General features: G+C 39.6%; 2 protein-coding genes across 6 annotated transcripts in view; one reads left to right on the forward strand and one right to left on the reverse strand.

Moving 5' to 3' along the window:
- LOC105836032 (fasciclin-1) overlaps positions 1-23,526 on the reverse strand; it is a 154,451-nt gene that overhangs the window by 40,250 nt on the left and 90,675 nt on the right. The window lies entirely within an intron of this gene.
- Positions 14,444-15,038, forward strand: LOC118646287. Its single transcript, XM_036288874.1, has one exon. The coding sequence runs from the start codon at positions 14,469-14,471 to the stop codon at positions 15,018-15,020; it is 552 nt and encodes a 183-aa protein (XP_036144767.1). The 5' UTR covers positions 14,444-14,468; the 3' UTR covers positions 15,021-15,038.

Consider the following 23,526-nt stretch of genomic DNA (forward strand, 5'->3'; position numbering starts at 1 on the left):
ACTTAAATACCGGTGCGGTCATTAGTTTTTCTTTGAGTGTGTCGAAAGCAATTTGTTACTCCGTGAACCATACAAATTTTTCTGACTATCTTGTCAACTTACAAGGAAACCTCGCAAACTCGAAAATTCTGATTTTAATGAAACTTGGCATAAATGTAGAGGGGGTAAATACATGAATTTAGAAATTTTTCGTAGCTGCCCAAAAACGGTTTAAAAGGATAAAATCACCCTTTAAAGATTGAGACATTTTTCGTTTTCTTGATATATCTTGTAAACTAAACAAAATATTAAAAAATGTTTTATACAAAAATTTTACAATAAAAGTACTTCTATCTAACTACACTAATTAAATAAAAAAAAATTTTTTTTATTTTATTCATGTAGTTAGAGATATTGTTACCATAAAACTTTTGTATAAAACATTTTTTTATATCTCCAATACTTTTCGAGATATATCGAAAAAAGCAAAAATCTGCTCTACACTACGCACTGAAAAAAGCATGAGAGAATATGCAATAGCACCGCGACGGAGAGCGTTAAAAATATTTTAAAGAAATTTTTTATTAATGTTTATTTATGATATTGAATATAATATAAGATACTAAAAATATAATAAAATAAAATGATATAAAATAATAATGTTTTATATAATATAATAATATGTAATAATATAATATAATAATGTCGCACGTGAATGCATGCTGATGTTAGTGAGAGAGAAAGAGTAAATAATATTAATATAATATAGTAATATAATAATATAATGTAATATAAAATATTTATATCCAGACTTCTTGGTCCGGATCCATTAGCGGTAACATGCCAAAGAGTCGATTCCTGATAAGACTATGATTTCCATCCTTAAAATGTCTGCGGTGGTGTACTTTCAGCACGCTCTGGAAGGACTTTGGATATATTGTATAATATTCTGGAAAAATTATTTTGTCCTTCTTACGATTTATACATAGAGTTTGTCTATAATGTATAAAAAAACATTTAAATTATTACAAACACTACTAATAAACATTATAATTATCTAAATAAGGAATTTGTTACTTACGAACAATTCTTATATTTTGTAGTGTTTACAATTATGGTATTCTTAAAAAAAATGATACATGCAGAAATATTTCATGCACCAGGAGCAACGTATTACAGCAGGTTCACCATATGTGGAACAACGTGGAATTTCATGTATATCTTTTCCGGAGAAATAAAAATCGACTGGATTTTCAAACCTTGACGGCCGTTCTTCGATATAGCCACTTTTAAACCAGGCGTATTTGAAAAGATTATAGAATCGTGGAGAGGACAGCTGTATATGAGTTAACGATTGTAATTTAATGATATTATTTCTTAAATGTAAATTAATACCATAATTTAACAATGTAACTCGACACTAAATGTCCTCACAAAGTTTTTTTATATTCTAAATCCATACACGTCAAGGGGTTGAATCATTCCTGTGGTTTTTTTTTGGTATTGTTAAAATCCGTACATTTTTATCTTCACATGGCATAAATTCTTGTAGACTAGGGGGACAATGATCGCTCCAAGAATCTAATAATAATACACTGAAGCTTCTAGTTGAAGGTAAAAATACATTTTTGAACCAAGATTGAAAGTCTTGTGTAGTTAATTTTCTTGATTTTGATGCTGCGATATAAACATTTGCAGGTCTAAACAAAGTTTCTTTTACGCGTGGTCCAAAACTTCCACTGGCTTCTTTTAATACCAAATAAAGAGGTGATTGTAATTGCCCACTTGCAGAAATTGTGGGCATAATAGTGTAGCTGTGTGTAATTACTGATTGTGATTGAACTATGGTTCCGGCTGTTTTAACACCTTGGTTTATTAACGTTTTGCCTGAATATATCTCCAAATTCAAACCACTTTCATCTGCCTTATATATATTTTGTAATTAAAAAAGATCTATAAATGATTTCACAAAACTTATGAATTCTTGGCATGCAATTTGTAATTGTTTTTGATTTGTTTTTGATGAACGGTTTATAAATTTTGTTATTTTTAAATCCAGTTGATTTTTGTTTCTCCGGAAAAGATATACGTGAAATTCCACGTTGTTCCACATGTGGTAAACATGCTGTAATACGTTGCTCCTGATGCATGAAATATTTCTGCATGTATCATTTTTTTTAAGAATACCATAATTGTAAACACTACAAAATATAAAAATTGTTCGTAAGTAACAAATTCCTTATTTAGATAATTATAATGTTTATTAGTAATGTTTGTAATAATTTAAATAATTTTTTATACATTATAGACAAACTCTATGTATAAATTGTAAGACGGAAGGACAAAATAATTTTTCCAGAATATTATACAATATATCCAAAGTCCTTCCAGAGCATGCTGAAAGTACACCACCGCAGACATTTTAAGGATGGAAATCATAGTCTTATCAGGAATCGACTCTTTGGCATGTCACCGCTAATGGATCCGGACCAAGAAGTCTGGATATAAATGTTTCATATTATATTATATTATTATATTACTATATTATATTAATATTATTTACTCTTTCTCTCTCACTCACATCAGCATGCATTCACGTGCAACATTATTATATTATATTATTACATATTATTATATTATATAAAATATTATTATTTTATATTATTTTATTTTATTATACTTTTAGTATCTCATATTATATTCAATATCATAAATAAACCTTAATAAAAAATTTCTTTAAAATATTTTTTAACGCCTACAATTTGGAGGGATCAGGGGAGATTCCCTCTTCTGAGATTACGTGTCCCAGCTAATTTACTTCTTTCCAGAGGAACTCACATTTGTCCGGCTGCAGTTTTAGATTGGCTTTCCGTAAGCACTGTAATACTTCCTTTAGACGTTTATTATGGTCTTCCGGACTTGAGTCATAAATAAGTATATCGTCTAAGTATACGAGGCATTTTAGCCCTTGCATTCCCGTGAGTACTGAGTTCATCAACCTCTGAAATGTTGCGAGTGCATTTTTTAAACCGAATGGCAGTTGATTAAATTCGTAATGCCCATATGGTGTGGAAAACGCTGTCTTTTGCTTACCACGTTCAGCCATGGGTATCTGGTGATACCCCGACGCTGAGTCTAGCGTAAAATACTTGGCGTTTCCAAATTGATTCAAAATTTTTTCGACATTGGGCAATGGAAACGAGTCGCCGATCGTTTAATTTTCAGAAGTCGATGACTATTCGTAGTCGCGGTTTTCCGCTCGAGTCAGCTTTTTGAGAACTACTAATAAGGGTGCATTTCACTGACTAGTACTGACTCTGATTATGCCATCCGTGAGCATCTGTTTTATTTGGTTATTTACTTCCTCCTTGTGCTTGGTAGGGAGGCGATACGGCCGTACGTTTACCGGTGCCGTGTCAGCGCGCGTGTTGATCTCGTGTTGCACGGCGGCCGAACATGACAGGAGTTCTCTGCTCAAATGGAAGACGTCTTGATAGTCTTCGCGCAGGAGGGCTTGCCGTTCCTCTGAGTTGAAGCGTTGCGTCCATAATAATTGTCAGATTCGTTCCCTCCTAGGGAGTGAGATTTATTTTTCGGCTCGGCGACCACGGTGTAAACCTCGTGAGGATTTTTCTCGCTTAAATCCTCTACAGTAACGACAGGTGTGTTGATCCGTATTGTCTTATTAGTGGTATTGGTCACACTGATTGGACATGAAAAATTTTTTGGTTTTACCGGGCATCTGCCGATGTACTCTCCTGGAGCTGGTTCCTGAGTTTGTACAATTCCAGTTTTGTTTCGGTTAGTCACAGTCCCTACAATCATTTCACTGCGAGGTTTTAACACAGTTTGTTGATTTGAATTTCAAGGTAACATCTCTTATTGTTAATTTCTTCTGGTTATAATAACACGTCACCTGTTGTTTCCATAGGAAATCCAATCCTAGAATACCATCATATTCTAGCGGAAAGTTATCGTTTACTACGTACAATGGATGCTTTATTTTATGGTTACCTAGCACGATGGTCACCTGTATTTTCCCTATTGTGCAGATCTTGTGGCCTGTTATCCTGACGAGGATTATTCTTTTATGGCGTATTTTGGTTTCGTCTTTTAAATTTTTTACTTTTATCAACGAGAGTGTGGCTCCGGAATCGAATAACATGTCGATTTTTCCTGGTTTGGTCGCTCGTATTGGAAGCGTGACTAAGTCAAGTCCGCTGTCTTTGTGTGCGTCTCGCTTTACATAGGTAACTTGATAAACGGCGGCGGTGCTCGAGTCATCGTCCGAACTCTCGTCGCTACTTGCCGTATCGGCGTGTTTAATCATTTTGACGGTCTTACTTGTACGTTTAGCGTCTTTTTCTATTTTCTTTATGGCTTTTCAGCCTGACGATCCTCGTCTTTCTTCTGAGGTCGACCATGCAGGATCCAGCATTCTTTTCGGCTATGACCCGTCCTCTTGCAGTAACTGCATTGTTGTACTGTTGTATTTACTCGTGACCGCCCTTCCGGTCGTGGTAGTTTGAACCGGTTGGCGTATCTGCTGCTTCGGCAGTTTCTTCCATCGTGTCCGATCTTTCCGCACTTCCTACAACGAAGAGTCGGAGCACGGTTATTCCGTTGGACATTGGACACATCCTGCTGGTTGCTGCTGAGGCGCGTGCTTGTTTCTTTGACTTTTTCTTCCGCGTTAGCTCCAGCGATGGCTTCTTGAAGCGTGTTATATCGTTGAGCTCGAACCAACGGCTTTATTTCTTCGTGCAACCCTATTTGGTATTTGTAAAGGGCTTGTTCCTTGATGCTCTCGAGTATCACCCGCTGTTGCTCTATTGTATGATTTTTACCTTCCTCCATAGACCCGTACAGCTCCATAACCAAATTATCTACTCTTCGTCCAAATTCTTGAGCGGTCTCGTTTGCTTCTTGTATCGGGGAGTTAAATTCGAGCTGCAAATGGGCGGTGCTAAGCTTACCCAGATATTCATTCTCTAATTTCCTTCCTAACTGATCATAATTCTCTATAATGCAAGTGTGGAAGTCCATCATCGCTTTGCCCTTGAATTTGATGTATAGTATCGCGTCAAAGAGCGTAAATTCGTCCGACGGATGTATGTTCTTCATTGCATAGCTTGCGTTAAGAAATTCTCGTACTCAATCCCTCGAATTTCCGTTAATCTCGAGAATCATATTTCGTGCTTCTTTTACGCTTAAATAGTGTGTGTTGGTCCCGTAATGGTGCCGTACATCTCGGGACGAACGCCCATACGATAGATCTAGCGCGTGGCAAGTAGGATGTCGCGTATTCCTAGCCGTTTCTTGCGGTGGCAGCTGAACTTCGTTTCGGTTTCCAAGTTGGAAACAAAACTTGCGAATTTCAAATAGCAAATTATGGAGCATCTCTCCATAGGGTGTATCGGTTGCCTATGGATTTGTAGTGCTGCCGATGAACTTCCGCTTTGTTCACTCGAATTATTGCGGAGCTCTTGTGCTTTCTCTTCGGATTCTTCCCGGATTACGCGAGGCGACGCATGTGGTGGGGAACGTGTCGACGGTCCTGCTACGTCTGTACGCGTTAGTAAACATGTGTCCATATTGTTATTTACTAGACTAAAGTCTGGTTCCTGTATCAGGAACGTGCGTTCGGTTGTGATATTTGGAAAGTTTGCTCGACTATCCAAAAGTCGAAGCGCGTTATCGAATATTTCTGCTAACGCGTCTTGAACAACGTTAAGCCCTGTATCAGTGTTTTGCTCGGTGGACATTTACGTTCTGTTATAAATGCGTGCTGAGTTTGCGTTACGGTTTACTTTGCGATATCGCGTATGTCGCGTTGCGTTAGTATGTTTGCATTCGTATGCCTTTTGAATTACAATAGCTATCGAAGGGTACGTTCCGTTTCACGCATGATACGCATGATGCATCGTTTATCCTTGTTGTTTGTCAAACGTTAAACAAGGATGAACAATGCATTATGCGCATCATGCGTTGAAACGGAACGCAGCCCTAGTTATTTCTGTTACGGTAATCACAGTTACCGGGGTCTCTTGACGGCTTCTGATTGACCCTCACTGCCTTTCGGCGGTTTATATATCTGTTAATTCGGTTGTTTGATCGAGAGAAGGGGAGAATTGCGTGAGGGCGTAAATCGGTCGGTATTCCAAAATCTTGCTTAGACAGCAAGTGCTGTCTAAGGAGCATTGCGCTAATTGTCAAACGCGATTGTCGACTGCGCAATGCGCTCGTTGCTGACTGCTGCAACTGACCGACTTACGTCATCGGTGCTACTGACACCTTTCTCACCGGTATGAGTGTGTCATTCATAACAATACGTTTTCGACAAGATATTTGTCGTTTTTCTCGCATTATTCTCGTTGTCACAAAATAGAAATAATTTATAGTCTAATAGATAGAGCAGTTATGTTATCAAATCCATATTTTTGGCAAAAAAACTTCGAATATTGCATTAACCCCTATAACCATTTCTGCTGTGACAAATGTTGGCAACAGATTCTGTTGCCAAAAAGGCGACAAATGAGAAACATATCTTGTCATTGCAAACACTATTAGCAGATATTCAGCAAATATTTAGCAACGTCTGTTTGTCATCAAAATACATGACAAAATAATAGTGAACTGCGAGCAGATTTATTGAAAGTATTGATAACAGGTTGACGACAAACACCAAAGTGCTAACAATGTCAGCAAATTGCCTGTAGAAATGCAACAACATTTCCCACACAGCACAAGATATCGCAATATCCACCAGATATTCGAGGGATATCGCAATAACCGTAGGACATCCATGGGACTGCAATATGTCCAATTGGATATCTCGATAACCTCAGGATAAAGTGTGCTTGTGTGTCAAAGTACGCGACAGATTGATACCAGAAATGCAGCAGATCTGTCAAAATGTCAAATTGGCAATAAAAAGTGCGGCACCGTCGATAGGTGGCTTACTTTCTCGGGAGTAAAATGCAGTCAACTCGCTACATAAAGACCACTCGCAACGCGACTAAGGTAAGCAAAAATTATCTTCCTTCGCTGTGCCTGCAGAGGAGTCCGATGTGACGGAAGACCGCCACATTATACTTTTATGATACAGAACTGGTAGTGTTTTCATTTTTTTTTTTGGAGTGAGATTTAACTACAAAGAAATTTAATGAAATTAATTGCACCTAGAATAGATGATATACCTGCGATATAAAGGGAGAAAATAGATAGGTCAATTGAGGCCCCCCTATAGGAAATATTAGATGCTAAGGAGAGGGTTGGATAAATTATTTAATCTGATCCTACTCCTGAATTAATAAATCTTTCCAGGAGATTGCTTACATCGATTCTCAAATAAAATTATAACTGTGATGAAAAAAAAAATGAAAAGATTCGACAAATCTGTCGCCAATCTGTCATCATTTATGAATACAGATCTGTTGCATATTTGGCGCAAATCTGCTGTAAGTTTACGTTGCAACATCTGTTCTCAATTTGCTGCGTGAATCTGTCATTGTATTGCTAGTGACAGGTCTGCTCTGGTGTTGCACCCAATTTGATATCAGGATTTGATAACAAATTTTGCTTGCAATTTGGGCGCACTCGAGGACAGTAGGCCATGGTTTTGGCAGCCTGATTCCGCAAGAAATTTTTAGCAGTCTGCTGACAATTTGACAGCAAATGGTTAGGTGGGAATATATTATTGGACAACGGTTATCCATTCGATCTTATTTTTCATAAAATTAATAAGACTTAAGAAACATTTCAATAGTCAAATGGAACTCACAGACTGTCAAACTAATCAGGCTACGACTGAAAGTCAACGCATAAAGAAAAAATATTTTGTATCACCTTATATTAATCATTTATCTAAAACCGCCTCATCTTTTGTTGATAAAGATTTGTTTATAGTTGGCCTTCGTTGCTTCAACAAATTAAACATGTTTATTAGGGTGCAAAAGGATATAACCGACATAAATTCAATGAATAATATTGTCTACAAAATATGCTGTAAAAATTGTAGTGCGTCATATGTAGGACAGACAAAAAGACATTTAAATACCAGAATTAAAGAACATGCAAATAATTTTAAATTGGAATCGTCGAGACACTCCGTGGTAACGGAACACATGCTAAAAAATAACCACGTGTTTGATTGGGATAACGTTAAGATATTAGATTCTAAATCAAGATACCAAAAAAGTTTAATTTCAGAAATGATCCATATTAAGAAGCAAGTTAATGGCATCAATTTACAAAAGAACACGAAGTGTCTTGACAATTCTCATTATTATTTATTTGACATTTTGTCGACAATGACTAACGGAAAATAAATTTCGCTCATTCTGCCTCTGACTGCCGAACGTTACATTTCTCTTTAACGCTTTGTCAAATACTCTGTGTGATTGTTGCTTGTTTTTAATATTGTGTTTTAATATCTGAATCAACATATACATGTTTATAGTTTTTTTACAATACGCATTTTTATTTTATTTTATTTTTTTAGTGCTTGCTTATGTTTCTCTCTTTTTTCTCATGTGTTTCTGAGAAACTTCATAGCAACATTCTTTGTTGTAGCCTTTCCTATTGCTTGTACATGTTCTGTATCTTTCTTATTGTATTCTAGCTGTTTTGTTGTCAAGCAATAAAGTCCTATTATTATTATTATTATTATTATTATTATTATTATTATTATTATTATTATTATTATTGTTATTGTTATCGTTGTCGTTATCGTTGTCGTTGTCGTTGTCGTTGTCGTTATCGTTGTCGTTATCGTTGTCGTTATCGTTGTCGTTATCGTTGTCGTTTTCGTTGTCGTTTTCGTTGTCGTTTTCGTTGTCGTTTTCGTTGTCGTTTTCGTTGTCGTTTTCGTTGTCGTTTTCGTTTTCGTTTTAGTTGTCGTTTTCGTTGTCGTTTTCGTTGTCGTTTTCGTTGTCGTTTTCGTTGTCGTTTTCGTTGTCGTTTTCGTTGTCGTTTTCGTTGTCGTTTTCGTTGTCGTTTTCGTTGTCGTTTTTGTTGTCGTTTTCGTTGTTGTTTTTGTTGTCGTTTTCTCGTTGTCGTTTTCGTTGTCGTTTTCGTTGTCGTTTTCGTTTTCGTTTTCGTTGTCGTTGTCGTTGTCGTTGTTGTCGTTGTTGTTGTTGTTCTTATTATTATTATAGGTAATTATTTACAATTGGTACTTTTCCGAATTTTGATATTTTTTCATAACTTTCTTGGTAAACAGCTTTGTTGTGACTCCGACAACGATAATCAATCGGAAGAGCCCGAAAAATATGTAACCTACTAATTTTTTTAGCCATTTTTTCGAAATAATTTGGTAATTATTTACGTTAGCAATTCCTCACCGATTTTGATGATGGATTGCCCATATGGATTGCCCATATACATTGCAAGCAAAGTAAAGTCCACATAGGTTAACGACTTGGACGGGGTGGGTGCGGGAGGGACGCCGAAGGCACCCCCCCCCCGCGTGTGTGTGTGTGTGTGTGTGTGTGTGCGTGCGTGCGCGCGCGCGCGCGCGCGCGCAAAGCATTCACTGCACCACATGGGTTTGCGACTTTCCACGCTGTACGTTTCCAATGTTTTTACATTAACCAAATAGTGACTTTAAAATGTTTGGGATAGGTTAGGAAAAATTACGGGTAGGGGGTGCAGGGGGAGGGGCGGAGCCCCTCCCCCGCCCATGCGTTCTTTGCTGTACCAGACTGGGGTAGAAGTCGCTACAATCGTTTGTTTCCACATTGCTCTGCCGGGAGGACTGCTTTAAATAGAAGCGCCTATTTTTTTCGAAAAAGAGCGAGGGATAGTACGCGACGAACAAAATCATAACATTGTCTATGACCGAAGACCCCCCTTGCCCCTCCCCCCACCCGTATGTGTGTCGTCATACGAATACGTTGAACATACGAAAATTATTTCAAAAAAAATGGCCAAAAAAATTAGTAGGTTACATATTTTTCGGGCTCTCCCGATTGATTATCGTTGTCGGAGTCACAACAAAGCTGTTTACCAAGAAAGTTATAAAAAAATATCAAAATTCGGAAAAGTACCAATTGTAAATAATTACCGAAGTTTCCACGTATTATTATAGAAAATTTAATATTATTTGAAGATAGTTCGTTAAAAAATTTTGTTTCTTCTGTCTCGTCTTTATGTTTCCCTTTCATGTCTACTTATTTTTAAAACTGCACAATTTGAAGTACTTCTATATCCGTCACATTAAATTCATAGAAAATTAGATAGATATTATATTTTCCTTCATACATTATGTTTTTACAATTATAGATTACACTTGAAAAAGACCCAAAACAGAGGTCAAAACGTCGTGTTAACATATTAATTTAATAAAGTGGCCAGTCAAGTCATTCATAATAAGCAATATTGTTTGTAACTTTTGTTTTTGACAGAGAGTTGCTTCGAGGGGCATAACTTCGAAACTACTGGACCCAGTAGGCAAAAATCAAGTCAACACTACGGGTTACATCATATTAAAAATTTAGATTTTTTGTTTAATTTTTACGAACTTGGCGCTATTTCAAACTTTTGTTCCTTTAATTTTGTCCAGTAGTTTATAATTTGTATATGATAAAGAGCAAAATATAATTTATACAATTATATAAATTTCGAATCGTTAATCTTTAAATACAGTTATATGAGCGAACGGAAAAGTATAAGAGCGAGGAAATGATAACATGATAATTTTTATATAAAAACAAGCGAGAAAGTAATGAGAGCGTGCGAAATGATTACAAAAACCAGGAGAACGAACAATACAGTAATAGGAACAAGCGAGATAAGAATAACAGTATGGAAAGAAGACTCGAGGCTCGAACCAGCTCAAGCTTTTTCCCCCTCTTTGTATTGTTATCTCATTTTGCTCGTTCCTATTACTGTCTTATTCGCTCTTTCCAGGCTCTCTTGTTGTCATCTCGCTCGCTCTCCTTACTTTCTCACTCACTCTCATATAGCTGTCGCTTCGTGTCCATAACACAAAACACAACCGAAAAATTACATAGCACAAAACACAACCAAAAAATTGTGGACATTGCCTCGAGATAATGGACATTGGTTAAGTAGTTCATATCCACTTTCTCAGGGGGCGTATCTCAGCCGAGAATCACCGGGATCACCTTAAAGTAGACCGTGACACCAGTGATGCTAATTTAGCGATTTTCCCGCTAGATCTAGAGCGTTTTACAAAGCTCATCTAGCTGGTAAATTTTGAAAACTCGGATAGTGGTAATTCTGACTTTAAAAAGTATTTTTCTACCTTTTTTCTAGCGGTTTTTAAGTAAAGTTTTATAATATTTTAACGTTTAAATGTTTATCATTTATACGCCATAAAATGTCACTAATGGGGTTGAAGTCACCATCTTTAGTGCCAATTTCACCAACCACAATTAGAGTTGCGTTCCAAAAATTATTGCTCTAGCTCATGTTATGTATACCACAGATGTACGTTACGTATACTATAGAATTTAATTAGATTCAAACTTTTTCAAAATAGACGTTGTATCTTCCTTTACGGAACATAAAATTTTATTTAGAGAAAATTAATCAATTTTCTGTAATATGTTATATAATTATCGGGTAATCTAAAAATAACAATTAAATAATTCTTTGTAAATCATTGTCGTGAATATTGATATACTGATGCTAATAACATTCTTTAAAAAGTACTCTAAAATAAGTAAAAATATTGGGTGGCACTCACTTGCACACGGTTCAAACAAACCCTGTGCACTTGGACACAAAAGAAATTTTATTAAAAATGTACACCAGTTATATACACACGTAAAATTTGGTCAATGGATATTTGCACACAAAGAAATGTCCATCGTTCACTTGAACATGTAAAAGTTAACACCATTTATTTGCACACCGCTTATTTTCCCACAGTTTATTTACTCAACGTTCGTTTAGACACAAAAAGGTACCCACTAATCATTTGGACACAAAAAGATGTGCACCGCTTATTTGCGCACCGCTCACTTGCGCACCATTCACTTGCACACAGTTCACTTGCTTACCACTCATTTGCATACAGAAAGATGTGCACCGATTATTTGCACACGGAAAGATGCACACCAATCATTTGCACCCAAAAAAATGCACACCGCTTGTTTGCCCACCACATTGTATTGGAAATCTGCAAACACATGTGAACTACGAACATCTTGTTTTACGTAAAAGTCGCAAATACATAAGGTGCAAAGAATGCTTCACGCGCGCGCGTGCACGGGCACACACACACACACACACACACACATACACACATGGAGGGGATGCAAGAGAAGCCTTCGGCCTTCTCTCCCACGCTCATTCTGTCCAAGTCGCTAACCCATGTACATTGCAAACAAAGTAAAGTTTACATGTGTTTGCAGATTTGTGCATACAATGTGGTGGGCAAACAAACAGTATGCATCTTTCCGTGTGCAAATGATCAGTGCGCATCTTTCCGTGTGCAAATGATCAGTGCGCATCTTTCCGTGTGCAAATAATCGGTGCACATCTTTCCGTGTACAAATAATCGGTGGGCATCTTTCCATGTGCAAATGATCGGTATGCATCTTTCCGTGTGCAAATGATCGGTGCGCATTTCTTTGTGTGTAAATGAGTGGTGGGCAAGTGAACGGTATGCAAGCGAATGATGCGTAAGTGAGCGGTGCGCAAATAAGCGGTGCGCATTTTGTCCAAATGATTGATGGACTTCTTTTTGTGTCCAAACGAACGTTAATAGGAATAAGAGGAGAATTCTGGATAGGGAGCTTCGAGGGGAATGCGGAGCGCGGAGTAACGTTGCGTGGCGCGGCGGGGGTATGACGTCACGTGGAAAGGGGTAAGGGTCTGGATGATATCATCACCTTTTGAAATTCTGGTTTTATGGGGAAAAGCTGTTTTTGTGAAATAACAATAGAATATATTTGATATTTTTTAAAAGTTCATAAATTATGGGTAGAAGGCTGATATCTGTAACCTTTTTTCTCTCTCGTGCGCTCTCACTCACCATTCCATGCGATAGTATTCGGTATGCATCAAACATGTGTGTGTGACATATATATATGTATGTTTTATTATCTCACATATTTTATTAAGATGTTTATTCTTATTATTATTAATGTTTATAAATATAAACAATTTCTTCGCGCCGGGGAGCGTCCCAGATGCGCACAGTAATAAACGGACACAGCAGGCTGAGTGAAACGGACACAGACCAAATGCGCACAGACCAACTGCGCACAGACCAAATGCGCACGGACCAGATGCACACGGACCAAATACGCACGGACCAAATGCGCACAGACCAAACGGACACAGTAATCTACAAACTTACCACATGGGTTGCGACTTTTCGGGCACCTCTACCGACGGAGTCGGTGCGGGAGGAGGGACAAAGCAATTGTTGGTGGCGAGGATCGCGCGACTCACAGGTGAAAAGACGCGATTACAAAGACATTTCGGGCACGTCGGCGGTAATTACGCGAGTGATAACGCGGAAAGACTCGTATGGCGCGAGATAGATATCGCGTTTGAAAACCGCGTTCTGACTGGTGCGATAATTAACACGAATTACATCGAACCGCGACAGTTTCTCGAAGACGCAGGTGGTATAGTGACTAAGCAAGTGCGGAACGTTCTAGAAACATATGACAGTATAAAAGTGAATACCGCGTTTAACGGTGAATTCGTAACGGGTAAAAAGCGCGCTAGCAAAAGCATTACCACAAAAAATTGTGAACTATTCCGAACATTGGACTTAAACGAGTGGTACGAGCGGTGCATTATCGAGCCTACGTTGACGCTCGAAGAGTTCCAGGAACGCGATAGTAAATGGGCGCTTTCATGTATATTAAATTTGACTATAAATATGAATAAGTTCAATCCTTTGCATGCGGGATGTCACGTGACATTGCCGCAAGAAATAATTTTGAAAAAAGCGGTAGTGAACGTAAAATCGATGGACAATGCGTGTTTTGCGTGGTCGGTGGTCGCCGCTTTGTACCCTGCCGAAAGAAACGTTGGGCTTGAGTCGTCGTACCCTCATTATACAACAGTCCTAAAGTTCGATGACATCAAGGTTCCCGTTACATTAAAAAACTTTAAAAAATTTGAGAGACTCAACGATGTGTCAGTCAATGTTTACGGTATGAGAATTATCGCCTCCGTCGCACAGATGGAGATTTATACACTACGACTCACGGACAACAAGAGGGAGAAGCATGTTAATCTTCTATACGTGGAAGATTCGCGCGAAGACAGCGTGGGTCACTTTGTCTGGATAAAAAATCTATCCCGTCTCATCAGCTCGCAAATGAGCAAGCATAATGGGAAAAAATACATTTGTGATCGGTATGTATGTTATATAAAAAATAAATACTCTCATGTTCCTATCTCTTAAAAAAAATTAAAATTTTCTATATCTTTACAGGTGCTTGCACTTTTTTTCATCTTGTGAGAGGCTGCAATCGCACACTGTAAACTGTCAAAAAATGAATGATTGCACCATCATATTGCCGACGGAAAAGGACAAGTGGCTAACTTTCCGCAACGTAAACTACAAGGAGCGAGTACCCTTCATCGTCTACGCTGACCTGGAATCCCTACTGCGGAAGACACAACCTGATACGGAGCTGACGACGTATGCCTATCAACAACATGAGGTATTCAGCATTGGATACTACGTGCGATGCTCATATGACGATGCGTTATCCGCGTACCGGTTTCGTCGCGATAAAGATTGCGTCACGTGGTTCGCCAAACAACTCGAAGAATTGGCGCATCGGGTTAAATGTATTTTATCCGCTAATGTTCCCATGGAAACGTTATCAAAAGAGCAATTGAAGGCATACCGAAGCGCGACGCTTTGTCATATCTGCAAAAAATCATTCGCGCCGGATGATAAACGGGTACGTGATCATTGTCATCTAACCGGTCGTTACCGCGGTCCCGCGCATTCTTCTTGCAACTTATTTTATCGAAATGTATCATACATACCGGTAGTCTTCCATAATTTATCCGGATACGATTCATTTTATTATTAAGGAAATAGCGACAATATTTAAAGGAAAAATTGACTTGTTACCCATCACAAAAGAAAGTACATTTCATTCACAAAATATGTCATAAGTACGGCCGATAAATTAGACCCACAAAATCATATAAAGCTATGGTTTATAGACTTATACAAATTTTTAAATACTAGTCTCGAAAAATTGGTATCATTTCTAGATAAAGAAAAATTAAAAATTGTACGTTCAAAATTTTCACACTTGTCCGACGAGGATTTCGATTTACTGACACGAAAGGGTATATTTCCGTACGAGTACGTGGATTGTGTGGATAAGCTGCAAGACACATGTTTACCGCCGCGCGAATCATTTTTCAGTTTCCTAATCGATAACACAGTATCCGAGAGCGATTACGCGCACGCCGTTAACGTCTGGCATTGGTTCTCCATCCAAACCATGGGTGAATACAGCGATTTATATTTGAAAACAGATGTTTTATTATTAGCCGACGTTTTTGAAAATTTCCGCGATAAATGTATCAAAAGTTACGGTCTCGATCCGGCGCATTATTACACTCTCTCCGGATACACGTGGGATGCGATCTTAAAATATACTAATATCACTTTTGAATTGCTTACTGACATAGACATGCTAATGTTCATCGAGCGCGATATATGGTCTAAGTCATTGTTCCGGCAGATACGCGCAGGCTAATAACAAGTACATGCAAACGTATGATTCATTGAAATCATCGTCATACCTTATGTATTTTGATGTTAATAACTTGTACGGCTGGGCAATGTGTCAACCGTTATCGTACACCGAATTTCAATGGATCGAGGATGTTTCGAATTTCAACGCGATCCACCCACTCCGGATTCACCCACAGGATATATTTTTGAGGTTGATCTCGAGTATCTTCGAGACCTTCACGATGCGCACACCGACCTACCCTTCTGCCCGACGCGCGATAAGCCACCCGGCAAGCGTGAAAATAAACTTCTAGCAACCTTGTATGAAAAGAAACGTTACGTCATCCACTACCGAAATCTGCAGCAGTGCACGCGTCACGGTCTTCGTATCGCAGAGATACACCGCGTGTTAAAATTCGCACAATCTCTATGGCTCTGTAAATACATAGAGTTAAATACGCAATTTCGAACCTCGCAAAAAATGATTTTGAAAAAAACTTGTATAAATCAATGAATAATGCAGTAATTCAGAAAAACCATGGAGGATGTGCGTAATCATGTTGACGTTAAATTATTGACGAAATGGAAGGGTCAGTATAGTGCGGAGGCAATGATTGCAAAACCTAATTTTCACAGTCGAAGTATTTTTGCCAAAAATTTAATTGCTATCGAACTCAGAAAACTTGAGGTGAAATTCTACAAACCGATCTACATAGGCATGTGTATATTAGATATTTCTAAAACGTGTCTATATGAATTTCACTATAAATACATGCTACCGCTGTACAAAAACAAATGTAAAATTATGTATACCGACACCGACAGTCTCATATACCACGTCGAGTGTGAGGATATTTACGAGACAATGAAACGCGATATTGTTAGATTCGACACGAGCGATTATTCCGTTGACAATGCGTACGGTATGCCTCTTGAGAATAAAAAAGTGCCAGGTTTAATGAAAGACGAGAACAATGGCGCGGTAATGACCGAGTTCGTTGGACTTAGGGCAAAGATGTACGCATTGAAGGTGGATGGAAGGAACGATACTAAAAAGGCGAAAGGCGTAAAGTGTAACGTCGTAGCGCGGAATATTACATTTGATGATTACACATGCTGTTTATGAGATGAGATCGAGATGACGCGTCGCCAGTCATGCATAAGATCTATGCTACACGATGTATATACAATATCCGAAACGAAAATTGCTTTAAGTCCGTACGACGACAAACGATATCTCATACCTGATTCGGTTGAGACATTGCCGTGGGGACATTATTGGATACCTTTGTAATATTATATGTATCTTGTAGTTTACATTCAACGTATTTTATATTCTACATATATTTACTAAATTTACATTTTACGTTTTATACATTTTATAATTTACATTTTACATATTTTACATTTAGCGCTTCATATAATTTACCTTTTACATTTATTTTACATTTTATATTTTACGTTTTATGTAGTTTTGCAAATTTTTTATATTTTGTAATTTGTATTTCATAATTTGCATTTTCATACGTATTTTATATGTCTAAAACTCGTAAGAATTGTTGCGCCTTGCGGTACAACAAAATATTTTTGCCGAACCTTGCGGTGCGACAAAAGATTTTTTGGGATTCGTTGCTGCCCAAGGAGTTAGAACTCGCGGAAAGAGGCGGTTTTGTAGGCAGGGTCCTCAAATCACTCACTCACTGATTTAATTTAAACTGATATAAGATTTATTTCTAATGTTGTACACTGGTTGCGGTCGGCGAAGGTGCCGCGTCGTGTTACACAGATTAGATACGGCGCGTGACTCGGAGTTAACGCGTCGTCTCGTTGCTCGCTAGAGACTTGCTAGCGGCTAAGTCCCGAACTTTTAATACACTTGTACGGGCCGTACGTATCGGCTTGATTACTATTTACTGATCCCCGCTGGCCGCTGTTCGGCAGCGGCTTAAATAGTGTCGCGGATTTAATTATTAGTGGGGGCATCGGGCCCTCCGTATGACCATATATGGTCATTCCCGCGCGCATCCGGCGCGCGAGAAATATTTGCGAGTTTAGCAACAATTGCCAAAATGCAGGTATGCATTTCCGGTGGCATGATTGTTGCTAAGCTGGCTTCGCTACTTCGTTAAGGTGGCTGGTGCGTTGCCCAGTGCGATGACCGGCCGGCAGCGCACGAGGCATGTGTCACCTGACACCTTATGATAGCGAGCCTTCCTCGGCGAGCTATCTTATTATTTTAATATTTTATTTCCTTTATTTTATAATATGTATTTATTGGTTGTGAGTGTTTCGCTCACAACAGAATTAAGATTTTTTACATGTATTAAGGATGTATGATGGAAGGATAATAAACAAGCTTCATGTGTGTTTGTGTATGTGCCATAAAAATGTATTTTATTTTTGTATGGTTACATTGTATTTTTATATAGTTGAATTGTACTCTTATATGTTTATAATAAAAAAAACTTTTTGTATCAAATTTCATTTTTCTTGTCAATCCATGAATTGTGCGATCCAACCATGTCGAATCCCAGCCACTTTACACAGACCTTGTTTCCCTTCCTGCGCAATATTTTCTCCACGAGATATACGTCAGGGTAAGTCGCGCGATGCAACTCATGCTCGTAGAACGCTCCTGCTATAGATTTTCCTCGATAGTCCTCGAGTAGATAAGTCACGGGATTGGTATGCTGTACTTTAAGAATTTTAAACACCTCGGTTGTCCAATTTGGCGTGTAACCCTTTTCAAAGACCGTTTTGTACTTGCTCACGCGTACCGAATCGCTCACTTTAAATTTCGCCGGGCCCGCAATTTTTATAGTGCTGTACACCGTAGTCAATAGTCTTTCGGCGTTAGCGGGGGTTACGTCGACGGGTCGCATACCGATCGTTCGGTGTCTCCGAATGTTGTAATTCGACACGAGACGCGGTAACAAGTCAATCCACTTGTAATTACCGTTGAGCGTAAACATTTTCCACATGTCGTTTTTCAGCGTGCGGTTAAAGCATTCGACGACCAACGCCTTCATTACCGAGTACGTGGAATAATGATTAATGTTGTGTTTCTTCAATACTTTCTGCACATTGGCGTTGTAAAACTCCTTCCCCATATCGGTCTGTAAATTTCTCGGGCGTCTTCCGCTGTCTCGAATTATTTCAGAGATAGCGTCAGCCGTCTCGCTTCCGCCCTTTTGAGAGGTACGCCCCACGCGCGTTTGCTTAATACATCGATGACGGTGAGAATATAGTGGTAGCCTCTGTTGAAACATGAATATGGAATCATCTCGACGATATCAGCTTGCCATAGATCATCGTATCCACAAACTATGACGCGTCTTCGTGGAAAATTTCTTCTCGCTGGAGCGTGCAGTTTCTCGACGAGCTGCTGCCTCTCGGAACTAACATTGGATTTTGATGGTCTCATGTTTCGCACGCAACTATCGATCGCGTAATAACGTGCGATGAACTTATACTACGATTTATATTTTGTTTTAAACGATATTTTTTATTTTTTTCTATCATCCTTCAATAACCGTCTTTGTCTTCCGGCACCGATCGATTAGATATGCGTTTGTAACCATTTCTGACCCGATCCATGGCTGTTCGATAACTATTCGATAATTTTTCCTGAGTCGTTCGGTAGCGATCCTGTGCCATATGATAGCCATCTGACAATCGTTCCTGAGCCGTCCGTTGTTGATTCAGGAACCGTTCGAAGTTGTTTGTTAGACGTTCGTAACCGTCCTTTCGTCGTTCGTTGCTCATTGTCGCTATTTTCGACTTCAATACGATGTGAGTAACACCGATCGACTAATTCGTTTCGGTGATGTGAGAGTTAATTTATAATAAGACCAGCCTCGCAAAGTTCCTCGATGATGGATAACATCTCGTTGCCATGTGCATTGTTACCGGCTCGATGCGAGGTTTCGAGCAATCGCAGGCGATCCACCAGCTCGTTGGGATCGTCCCAGTGCACGTAATCGATCGCGTTATCATTTAGCGTCATAACGTGAGGTAATGCTTTTCCAATCTTAAATTCATCTTTTAATAATGGTGCAATCACATATTTATACTTATATCCCTTGTTGCTCAATAATCGACCGTGTGAAACGTGATTTCGTTTATGCGCGTTTGTAACCAACAATATGTTTTTATACTTTAGTTTATCGTTTTCCGTGTAGAGGGAATCATCGGGATATCTCTTAAAGATCAGCTCGTAAAGACCCGGTGTGCCAATGTATCGCATGCCGTCGACAATTATGTTATCTTCGCTGTCCACGTCAAACTTTTTACTACCAAGCATCATTCCATCCTTGCCCAGATAAATACCGTAAACGATATCTATAATTTTCTCTTTTTCACCATGACCGTTGAGGAAATCTCCGATGTACTCTTGACCTAACGGACCAAATTGCTACGACAACGCTTTTCGACCCTCAGGTGTTTGCAAACAATTTCGGACGATTGCTGCAAACGAATCGTCTACAGTTTCAAAAACATCTTCGTTCTCGAGCGACTTGGGTATCTTCGGTTGTTCAACTACCGTACGCGGCGTGGATGCTATCGCTGGCGAATCCACCGTACGCGGCGTAGGTGTCATCGCTGGTGAATCTACCGCTGGCGAATCCATTGCATCGTTTAACGCATGCTTTTGCATCGATGGTAAATCTATCGCGTCGTTAAACGTATGTCGCATCGATTTGTATGATTCACTTAACGAAGGATCTACCGAAGTGTTTTTTCGTTTTCTCTTTATCTTACTTTGTATCGCATCCTTCTGAGCAAACGATGTCTCGACGTCTACGTCATTGTCCTGCGGCTCGTCTTTTATCGCGCGCACGCCGGAATTGTCAATAATCTTTTGCAGCGGTTCGATCAATGGTTCAAAATGTCTTTTGGTCGCGATATTCTCCTTGATTCGGTTTTCAAAGCGCGATTTTTCTTTCGGATCGATTCGCTCGTTTTTTCAATCTCTCTAGCGATTTTCTCACGCTCGCGCATATCTTTGTTCTCAGCCATGTCGACGTTCGTCCAACGTATCGATAACGACTAACCGCTCCGTGGTACCACAAACTCGTTAAATCCTCTTCTGTATCGTCCGTTAGTAAAAGCACTGTCCTTGTATATTACTAGAAATCCATAATCACGCTGCCAACAATCGTGACATAATTCACTGAAATCATCGTATGACATGTTGGTGTTCACATGATCGTTGTACACATGCTTCAGATTGGTACCATCCTGCTTAAACAAAATCAGCAGGTTTGCGTTGTCACATATAAGATGTTTTGGTATTCTCGCGTACGATTGACAGAGATAAAAGCAGTCAACGTTCGAGTGTCGACCCATTGAAAAATATTCTCTTATTGTATCTTGATTGTCACATGCAACGTCGTCGAAGACAAAGATTGAGTTCGGACGCGCCTCGCTCGGTGAAATGACGTCACTGTTATTGGAGAATGTACAGTAACCGAAACGTACGCCGTGCGGACTTTCCAACAAGCTTATGAGTACGTTGGTTTTACCGCAATTCGAGGGGCCGCAAATGATAGCGCGTATAGTATTCGGCAACATCGTGCCATGTTTACACCTCTCCCCATCACCTTTCATTAGCCGTAACTTGTCATCGTAATTTGTAACGCAAATCGTCAATGGTTGTCGCACGAATCTCATGTTCTTAGAATATGATTACAGAGAATGATCGTACACCCTATTTATAAGTGTGCGAAGCCGCGCATCACTCAGTATCTAATATGTATCTCATACTATCATATCCCTCCAATATTCTCGATTTAAGCGCTGAGCAGTTACAATTAATGTCAAAGATTGTTCTGTTACGCGAGTACGGCAACTATATCGATCACGTGTGGGATAAGCGTCCGGAATATATAAAGGTAGATCTGGAGGTTCAAAGCTATCGTCGCTGCCACGAGCATTACAATCAACCGTGGCAGAGGACGCACATTGACGGCTCCGCACCGTTGATCAAGAATTGTAGCGAATGTCAGCTTTCGCGACAAACAAATCAGTAAAAAGAGGGTGTAGTTATCTGTTGAATCGCGCTGTAAACGCGCTTCCTTTCGAGTTACATATCCCAGGCTATCAGTTTTGCGGTCCGGATACGCACTTGGAAAAACGATTAGCCAGAGGCGATTGGGGTATAAATCCGTTGGACGCGACGTGCCGCGAACACGACATTGCATATTCTCAGAGCAACGATCTCACCGACAGACACGCAGCGGACAAGGTGCTCGCCGATAAAGCACTAGGACGTATAATCGCGAAAGACTCAGCTCTCGAAGAAAGAGGCACCGCTGCTGCCGTCTGGGCAGCCATGAAAGCCAAGACAAAAATTGGTATGGGTGTGAAAAAGAAGACGACGAAAAAAAAAACATATACTTTCGGCAGTGAAACGAGGCGGCGCATTACCGATTTTACCAATACTAGGCGCACTCGGATCATTGATAGGCGGAGCGGCCAGCGTGGCAAAGGCGGTGAACGACAAGAAAGCCTCGCGACGTCAGCTTGAGGAGCTGCAGCGTCACAATCACGCGATTGTGGAAGGTCGCGGAGTGTAACTCGCCCCGTACCAAGGTGGGCGATGGCTGTACTTCGCTCCGTACAAGTATGAAAAAGGTGTAAAACCGAAAAAAAAAACATCAAAGAAACGTTAAAAATACCCACGGATGCGATGACGAACGTACAATTATTGCAACTGGCTATTCGTATGCGTATTCCATATTTCAGAGGAGTGTTTATGCGTAACGCGTTACCAGCGAGCGGTGTGCGTCTAAATAAGAGCGGTATCGTAAACCTAAGCGATGTAACGAGTCCTGGTACTCATTGGGTAGCGTACGCAAAGAGGAAAAATCGCGTTGTGTATTTCGACAGTTTTGGCAATCTTAGACCGCCTAGAGAACTGGTGCGATACTTTGGGAACAATGTAACAACGAACGAGTATAATCAAACGTCTTACTAAACCTATGATCAGAGTATCTGTGGACAACTTTGCCTGCTATTTTTATACTCGATTTAAAGACTGACATTGCGCTGTTTGAACTCAGTATTCGTTCAAACATGTCGCTGACGCTTACGCTGAGCGGCAAAAGCAGCATCCTCGTGGCTAGGTACTCTCCGGCCATAGATTTGAGTGACGACTACTACGAGCTAGGTCTAGCGATCTTTGAAACATATAACACGATACCAAACGTGAATGCTTCGAACAATAAATTTTACTTTGGCAAAGACAACGTGGAGATTACGATTTCCGAGGGATCGTACGAGCTGCATGCCATAAACGAATTTTTGAAACGCGAGATTTCGCAAATACGTCCGCACAGTGACATCGCGATTAAAGGCAATAATGGTGGAGATGAAGACAGAGAATACCCGATAACGATTCGTGCGAACTATAATACGATGAGATGTGAGATGAAATGTGGCTATAAAATAAACTTTGGTAAACCCAACAACATCGGCTCGCTGTTGGGATTTACGTCGAAGCGTATATTGGAATCGCGAATATGGCACGAGTCGGACGTGTCGATCAACATAATGAACGTGAACATTATCAGCGTAGAGTGCAACGTGACCGCGGGTGCGTACAGCAACAACAAAAGCGTGCACATGATACACGAGTTTTCACCGAATGTGCCGCCTGGATATAAGATCTCGGAAATACCGTCGCAGATCATTTACCTGCCGATCATTGTGCGAAGCCTTACGGATCTGACGATACGCGTTGTCGATCAGAACGGATTATTGGTTGATTTTCGAGGAGAAGAAATCACCGTCAGATTGCACGTGCAACGACGGTTGCAACGATAACGTGAACGTGAAATGCTCGT

This window comes from Monomorium pharaonis, chromosome 6 (genome assembly GCF_013373865.1).
Source record: "Monomorium pharaonis isolate MP-MQ-018 chromosome 6, ASM1337386v2, whole genome shotgun sequence".
Taxonomy (NCBI): Eukaryota; Metazoa; Arthropoda; class Insecta; order Hymenoptera; family Formicidae; genus Monomorium; species Monomorium pharaonis.

What these genes read in the sequence shown, in the direction of transcription:
- LOC118646287 (XM_036288874.1), top strand. Translation starts at nt 14,469, where the DNA reads ATGAATGATTGCACCATCATATTGCCGACGGAAAAGGACAAGTGGCTA.